This window comes from Etheostoma spectabile, chromosome 9 (genome assembly GCF_008692095.1).
Source record: "Etheostoma spectabile isolate EspeVRDwgs_2016 chromosome 9, UIUC_Espe_1.0, whole genome shotgun sequence".
Taxonomy (NCBI): domain Eukaryota; kingdom Metazoa; phylum Chordata; class Actinopteri; order Perciformes; family Percidae; genus Etheostoma; species Etheostoma spectabile.
The window spans coordinates 101,744-110,091 of NC_045741.1; the positions used below are offsets into that span (position 1 = coordinate 101,744).

Here is an 8,348-nt window from a genome sequence, read left to right on the forward strand (position 1 = left end):
CACCGGCACGAGCAGAAGGACGGTGAAGACAGGAACGGGCAGGGGGCCGAGGCAAACGGAATGGACAATGAGCGCAATGTCATGAAGTGTGGACGCGGGAGTAACGTGCAGAATCTAGCAGGGGAGAGCGTGAATTCAGGTGGGGCCAGCAAACGGAAAACGATACTATCGGTTCGGTGCTAGTGCACAATTGACGTTACAAGACTGAAGGACAATGGCAACCAGAGGGGTAGTGGTAAAAAAAGAGGTGGGGAACTAAACGCGACAGGTGGACCACGACGCGATCACCGGGGAAGGGGCCACGGCCCCGTGCACCCTAGGACATTGCTACAGGCAATACACTGGTTCCCATAGGGTCCACAACGTATCAGTCAACATTAACAAAAGTTCTGTTGTAAAAGACCTAGAAGGAATATATGGTGAAATCTATAAGTTACTAATGACAAAACGAGACAACAAAATATGTGCAAAAATCACACACAGCTGGAACAAAGACCTTTTACTCTAAACAAAATACTCAAACCAACTAATGATTAACAAAATAGTGTGGTGAAACAGTTTTTTCCAGCTACCACAATAAAATGACATACATAAAACAATTATTTAAACGGACACACAGAGCAAACCTCTTCTCAAGTCCCCAAAGTCTACACATATTAATGCTTCACACACTTTTGCAAGACACAACAATCTGACATAAAGTCACATGTTTACCATTCAAACCCATCATCATAACACATGTAGGATAGTATGACATGACTGACGAATCTTTGACTTTAGCGGCCGCTTCCTGCTTATGTTTTAAGCCCTCAACTTTGACTTCCAGCAGCGCTGCGACCGTGTCAAGGCACCAACCATTGCCAATCCTAGTACATTACAGGTAGCGCTGCCTGGAAGGCAACGCTGGCCAACCCCAAACACCGCAAGAGATTAGTCAACACTGACAGTAATGCAGCGCAATATGGACTTCGTTTTAGGTTTAACACCTATGAAACTAATATGAACAATATGAAACTAAAACGACATAACTGTAATTTAGAATGGCTTTGGACATAGGCTATGAGGTGGGTAAACGCACTTTGGAGGTGGGTAAACGCCATTTCCGAATTTTGAGAGGTGCATAAACGGCGTTTACGTGCGTTTAGCCTCCACTACATCACTGATTGCAACTATCCGAAATGTAATTATGACTAGTCATAAAGACGTTATTGCTATCTACAATGTTAATTCCGGATAGTCGAACTTAGCTTTTAAATGTTAAAAGGGCTTGCCATAGCTACCAGAACACTTACAACGTTCAGACACGTTGCCCACGTCACAACTACGTCGTCAAGCTCAGTTGGAGGCTGCGCAGTAAAGCCTAGCCATCACCGGAAAAGTGCTTCTATTTTCCTTCACTGGTCTCCGTCCTGAACAACAGGATCTGTTGGTCCAGTTCTTTAACTGTCTATGCTTAGGACTACAAGAATCCTTGTTCGAAGTTGCAGGGGTTTTTTTTTTAAATCTTGAAACAGTAAGTGACTTAAACTGTGGGGAGAACCGCTGATGACCAGCTAGCTAATGTTATATAATTTCTCTGAACCGACCATGCAGTCATCAAATGTCAGGTCTTAAAGCAGATGTTCCGTCGTTTATGTTTTGGCAATGGCAAGCGGGAGAGTAGCGTTAAATCGAAAACTTTGAAAATGGCTAACATCCGATTCCGATTAAAAAAACGGATTACGTAAGTAACGCTAAATCAAGTGCGAGAGTCTATTTCAGGAGAAGCTAAAGCTTCCAGATAACGTTATTCTAACAAGGCCTGAGCGGATGGACAGTTCTTGTTTGCTAGCTAGCTCAAGAATATGAGCGGACGTCATCACCAGTGATCAGATGGAAAATCTTAAAATGGCATAATGTTACCAGAGGTTTAAACATTATTGTATTTTTTTAGGAAGAATATAGTACGGGACTGTAGTAACCACGAGCACAAATAACGTTAGGCGTGTCCTGTTAACTGCCGATCAGAGCTAAAGCAGTGCCTGAATTGGACCCTAAAAAAGACCGCAGGACCGAGATCTTCCGAGTGGCACTGGCATCTCAGCGGTATGGTATGTGACTGGTGTGAGAACTGTTGCAAGACTGCGGCAGGTGTCAGGACTGTGGCAAGCGAGTGACATTCGTTTCGACACACGTAGATCTGCCGAGCAAAGCGGCACTACAAATCAGGATCACGGGGCAGATACACATATTATTTTTTACTTTTGTTAACATTGCGAAATAGGGCAAGTCTTTGGGGGAGGTCTGGGCTCTTAGAGTGCCCTTCAAGTTTTACCGTGCGGCACCCTTTGCCACTGTTTGCTTGTTGCATTTTCTTGTTACAGTTTGTGGAACAGTATACAACATATATATCCAGTGCCATAGTCAAAATATAGCTGAACTGAGTTAATACGAGTATTTTTACATACAGTTTTAAACATCTGAGTAAGCCAAGCAGCTCAATTCAGTGACTGTTTCATGCTCTACTTTACCTTTCAAGGTGCTTCTGAGAGTCATGAATGACTTTGCAGTTCTCAACACGGGGCGGAAGATGCCCCTCCTTGGACTAGGGACATGGAAAAGTGAGTCAGGAAAGGTAGAGACTACTCTTACATCCTCCTTAAAAAATTTGATTGAAAAATAGACATTTTATATGATTTCCTTCTAACGGATAAATATAAAACAGCTGTTGTCTGAATTTCATTTCTCCTCATTTATTAGTAGACTTTGCAGCTTTTTGTGAGTTTGTTAGCCTCTAACAACTTTACAGCTTCTGTGAGTATGTTAGCCTCTAACAACTCATTTTGGTTTTGAGGCCCGCTACTTTTTTGCTTTTGCCTCACTGCTTATTAACCTCTGTTTCATTAACATCAGGCAGCAGTTTTAAGTGAGAAAGTCTCTTGATAAACTCCCTGCACACTATCTGCTTAGCAAACAGCAGAAAAAGTTAGCAGGTAGCAGGTGAACATAAGGAAACATTAAGCAGGTATAGAGCCAGACATTTCCTTAGGAGTTGGTGGAGACAAAACAGAGCTAAAGGAGAGTAAATATTACTTGTATTTTTAGACTTACAAACACATAACTTGAATACATACTAATGACACATGAATAAATACTAATGTTGCTGGATGTGTAAATAGGCATCTGTTTACTAACAAGTCTTGCAATAATCAACTTTATAAAGTTATGTCAATATTGGACATACTGCTTTCCCAATTGGCTAAAAGAATCCAATGCTGTAGTAAATACATTGACAGAGATGTACGGTATGTAATGTCTATCTACATTTTGCTAACCACAGTTGTCCTATTTTTCCCACTGTCACAGGTGAAACAAGCAGTTATTTGGGCATTGGAGGCTGGCTTTCGCCATATTGACTGTGCAGCTGTCTATGGCAATGAAGTTGAAATTGGAGAAGCCCTGCATGAAACATTTGGCCCTGGCAAGGTAAAACAGCTTCACCAAATTGCAGTAAAATCTCAAAGTATATCAAACAATATACAACGTGTTGTCTGTCAGGCCCTGAGAAGAGAGGATGTGTTCATCACATCCAAGCTGTGGAATACCTGCCATCACCAAGAGGCTGTGGAGCCAGCTCTCCTGAAGACTCTGAAGGACCTGAAGCTGGAGTACCTGGACCTCTACCTCATCCACTGGCCCTACGCCTTCCAGTAAGCTCAATCTCTACAAAGGTCTAAAAATGATGATTAACTCGTTATTCTGAGAACACCACCTTTTTTTGACATAACAAGCAAATTAACATGCTAAATTGTTATCCCAAGACAACAAAATGGGTTACTGTAATTGTGGACAGTATTTGAAAATATTTTTGACAGGAATTTGAGTATTTTCTTAAGGAAATAAATGAAAAGCAAAAACTACAATTATACTTGTTTTCCACCTGAGTCTGTCATTGGTTGCATTTCATCTTTCTTTTAAATTGTGTTCTCATTTTGTATCTCCTAGACAAGGAGATGTTCCTTTCCCCAAAAAGGAGGACGGTACCTTGCTGTATGATGACATAGACTACAAGCTGACATGGGCTGCCATGGAGAAGCTGGTGGAGAAGGGCCTTGTCAGATCCATCGGCTTGTCCAACTTCAACAGTAGGCAGATAGATGACATCCTGTCAATTGCCAGAATTAAACCCACTGTCCTACAGGTAGAGGGTGCTTGTGATAAGGAGAAAGGTTAAGTGTGAACACCTCTGTTGCTCGTCTCAAGTTTGGTTTTGCGAAAGCTACAGATAACACAAGTATGTGTTCTTATTGGGCAGGTAGAGAGTCACCCTTATTTGGCTCAGGTAGAGCTGCTGGCCCACTGTCATGACCGGGGCCTGGTGATGACAGCCTACAGCCCCCTGGGCTCTCCTGACCGGGCCTGGAAACATCCAGATGAACCTGTTCTGCTTCAGGAGCCTGTGATTGCTGCACTAGCAGAGAAATACAAAAAGTCCCCTGCTCAGATTATCCTGAGGTGATTTTTCTCTTCACTTAACTGATTAGATAGCAATGTGCTTTTTCTACTTCTTCTTTTTATGAAACAAATAACATGTCACATGCTATTTTAGAGATTAGATTTCTTTAAATGTAAGATCTTAAAACAATTATAACTTCAAAATCCAGGGTTATTAGTATATACAGTAAAACTGATGTGGCCATCTTGTTATTTTTTGCATGTTGTAGCCAACTAAAATAAATCATTTGTGTACTTTACTACTGGTCATTTTCCAAATTGTTCTGTGCAAGTGCAGACTGCTTTTATTTGTCTACACATGGTGTACTTGATTTGTAGTAAAAGGTCTTAAATATACACTGGTAGGGTTAAGAAAGGCTTCAGTGATTGCACATTTCAACACAAGTTTGTTGTATTTGCAGGTGGCAGACACAAAGAGGAGTGGTAGCAATCCCCAAAAGTGTGACAGAGTCCCGTATCAAAGAGAACATTCAGGTGGTGTAAAACTTAAGTCATAGCAATTCATTTCCAAATCATGAGGCAAAAATGCAAAATCAATCAATCAATCAAAATTTATTTATATAGCACTTTACAATTACCAGCAGGTATCCAAAGTGCTTAACAAAATGAAATAGAAAAAATAAAACTCCTGAATTTGAAGTAAAGTGAGACGACCTTCTGCAGCTCTCCATCTCCCAACTCTGTCCAGCCCCTTCTCTCAGACAAGCTTGGGCAAATGTACAGACTTCCTACAGTAACCTGTTTGAGTACTAGTCTTTCATTTTATCCCAATGCTGTTATATAGCAATTAAAAAAAAAAGCCATTTGAGATGATTTACTATGATTCAAGGCTAGCTACATCATCATGAACTCAAATTAGCTGCAGCCGTGACAATTTTGGCAGAACTTTCCCCGAAGGGACTGGGATGTGCATCTGCATTTGTAGTACAGCCAATAGGAATGCTCTTGCTCTTTGAAATGACTTGTGATTGGCCTACATCTCCTGTTCTGGGATAGATTTTGTAAAGCTTGAAAACAGTGCCAAGTTGGCAAAGCAGTCTAGTTTTCTCTCAGACCACTTGACTTACAATATGCTATAATATTATTGTGGATGTTTTGCCAAACAAGGCTAACAAATACGGCCTACTCCTGATTTAATGACATTTTTTAAATTTTATAATTTTTAAAATTCCTTTTTTTTTTTTTCTAGGTACTTAAAAGCTAATTATGCTGAAGAAACTATGCACATATATATTATACTGTGGTTCAAGTAGTTTACCATAGTAAAGTATGTTGTGTTGATTGTCACTTTCTTTGTTAGGTATTTGACTTTATCCTTGAAGAAGAGGAAATTAAAAGTATTACAGCCCTGCACAAAGGCTGGCGGTACATTGTACCAATGATCCAAGTAAGTGGGCTCTTTGTAATTTATTTGTTATGGCTATGGAGCCTGTGCTATTAAAAGAACAAGTCCTGGTCTAAGAATGATTTTAATAGGTGGTAATTTTCTCTTTCTAAAGCGTTTTTATTCTTATATAAAGGGTTAAATTCAAAAGACTTGGATGTTAGCATTGGTTTAAAAAAAATATCTGTATCAGCCCTCAATGTCAGCATTTTGCAAGACAAAAGCCCCAAGTGTGTAATGGAAAAGCAGACTTTTTAACTTTGGTTTGGATGTTGCAGGTGGAAGGAGAACATGTTCCCAGAGATGCAGGGCATCCTCACTACCCTTTTAACGACCCCTACTGACGACTCACACTCCAAACTGAATTTGTGCCTTTAACAACCTCAACACCACCCTCTACATCACTAATAAATATGTCTTCAGATTATGTCAAATCCTGCTCCTCAGAAAACAATTCAAGTTATTGTCTGTGATAAATAATGGAAAATCAGGTATGTATACTACATACATATTTTTTAAATAAATATTTTGTTACTTCACTTGCAGGTGTCTTTATTTAAACAGTTGATATTCATAACTGAACCCTTGTTGAACAATGTGGTGTACAGTGTGACAACTATAAAACGGGAGTTAAATACATTTTTTAATACTGTAATGCAGATGGTGAGGTTTATGTCTAAGATTTTTAATTGTTTGTGTTGTCAATCTAAAACTACATTTAAAAACTACAATATGAGTAGAACTTGAATTTTTTCAGTAGTAGTGTGACTAAGAAAACACATGTTTTGTTCTCCAGGTAAACTTTGACATAGGATTTTTTGCAGGCTTACTAATGGTCAAGGATTCACGGTTGTGAAAGGAGAGTTGCTGGAGATTGGTGCTGTCTACACCGTGTTATCTTCCTGCTAGAGTTAGCACCCAACAGGTTTAAACCAGGCAAGTTTTAAATGTGATTTTAGCAGTGTTGGGCAAGTTACTTTTAAAAAGTCATTAGTTTTAAGTACTAGTTACTTCTTCCAAAAAGTAAATTAAATTAGTTACAAATTATAAAAGTAACTAGTTACTTCAGAAAGTAACCAATGCCTTACTTTTAAGTACATTTTTAAATGTTCAAATGTGACCCCACCCTCTTTAATGGAACATAAAATACATTTGCAATTATTTATGGTAAATCTGAATATTATAATGAAATGGACATTTAATAACAGTACATTATTAACAGAAACTACACAAATCTAAACTCTTAATATCGGTGTGGGACAAAGTGAGAATAGCCTCCAATGAAATGCCATGTATGTAGATATTATGTCTAGTGGATTGATACAAATAACAGATGTTTTGGAATTTTTGATAATTATTTAACAGGCCACAACTGGGCAAAATTAAATAATGCTTATAAGCACTATGGCAAAAATAAATAAATATATATACACTCTTTGTAGTGAAAATAACAAGTGGCCTGATACTTTCGCGCTGGTGTGTGTGGGTGATAGAGCGAGGGAGAAGTGAGAAAGGGACAGCGATTAGCTTCGGAGCGAGTAGCCACTCTGGAGTCATAGTGCCTGTTTTCTGACTATGGTGGGAATTCTTTAGCAAGAAAAGTTAGAAAAGTCTTTGTCTCTCGGCTCAAAGTGACAAAATTATAGTAATGCGCCGCATTTTTTGGCAGCAACGGTAACAGCGTTATTAAGATAGGAAGAGTAATCAATTAAATTACTCATTACTGAAAAAAGTAACGCTATTTTTCCCATTACTGTTTTTTAGCCTCTAAACATGTTCAAAATGTCTTTAAAAGTGCATACCCATGTGACATGATTTATTCTGAGTGAACACAGTGAATCTGACTGCTGTAGATGTGACAGAAAGGCATGAAAGTTGTGCTAATTCAGCTCTGTTTAGTTCTGTTGTTGAGAGTCAGAGAGCTTAGTCTACGAACTACAACACAGAAAAGAGATAAAACTAAAATATGTAGGCTATCAATATAATGATTAAATAAGGTAGTGTCTCCAAACTTACTCAATTTTAACTTGTCTCCTGCTAATTGTACTACAGCACCCTGTTATCTGGAACAAGTAAACTTTAATTTTTCATCATTTAAAACAGTGCTTCTCAAATAGTGGGGCGCGCCCCCTTTGGGTGCGATACCTGGGGGGGGCGCGTGTCACACGCGCCCCCCCAGGTATCGCACCGCCTCTGGGGAACAGGCTTTTTTTTTTGGCCGTACTAGTATAAAGTGTAATTGTGCATCCACTACAGTTACTTCTGTCACGTTTGCGACAGAGCAACATTTTACGACTTACAAGACAACAGGTTTGCCTTGGTTAGCGGTGTTGAGTCAACAGAAAGCTCCGGCTGCGTTCTGTCTGTAGCCTCCGTTATTCAACATAACAACCCCCGACATGAAAACGTTTCTAACAGGGATGAAAAGAGAACCGGAGAGAGACAAAGATAATGAGACAAAAGTCACCGG

At 39.4% G+C, this 8,348-nt stretch overlaps 1 protein-coding gene across 4 annotated transcripts; it reads left to right on the forward strand.

The window, feature by feature from the left end:
• The first annotated feature begins 1,025 nt into the window (after window positions 1-1,025).
• Window positions 1,026-6,417, forward strand: akr1a1b (aldo-keto reductase family 1, member A1b (aldehyde reductase)). 4 transcript variants are annotated; one of them, XM_032526468.1, is made up of 9 exons: window positions 1,026-1,064; window positions 2,519-2,614; window positions 3,346-3,465; window positions 3,538-3,689; window positions 3,985-4,180; window positions 4,295-4,494; window positions 4,896-4,968; window positions 5,795-5,881; window positions 6,157-6,417. In XM_032526468.1, the coding sequence occupies exons 1-9, from the start codon at window positions 1,041-1,043 to the stop codon at window positions 6,220-6,222; spliced, it is 1,014 nt and encodes a 337-aa protein (XP_032382359.1). In that variant the 5' UTR covers window positions 1,026-1,040; the 3' UTR covers window positions 6,223-6,417. The 4 variants fall into 4 exon arrangements, with proteins under 4 accessions (XP_032382359.1, XP_032382362.1, XP_032382358.1 ...); XM_032526471.1 differs by lacking the exon at window positions 1,026-1,064 and adding an exon at window positions 1,270-1,513; XM_032526467.1 differs by lacking the exon at window positions 1,026-1,064 and adding an exon at window positions 1,533-1,655.
• The last annotated feature ends 1,931 nt before the right edge of the window (window positions 6,418-8,348 follow it).

What these genes read in the sequence shown, in the direction of transcription:
- akr1a1b (XM_032526467.1), top strand. Translation starts at nt 1,620, where the DNA reads ATGTTCCGTCGTTTATGTTTTGGCAATGGCAAGCGG. An exon ending in TTAAACCCACTGTCCTACAG is followed by an intron (nt 4,181 to 4,294) that starts GTAGAGGGTGCT and finishes CTTATTGGGCAG; the next exon opens with GTAGAGAGTCACCCTTATTT. An exon ending in CCTGCTCAGATTATCCTGAG is followed by an intron (nt 4,495 to 4,895) that starts GTGATTTTTCTC and finishes TTGTATTTGCAG; the next exon opens with GTGGCAGACACAAAGAGGAG.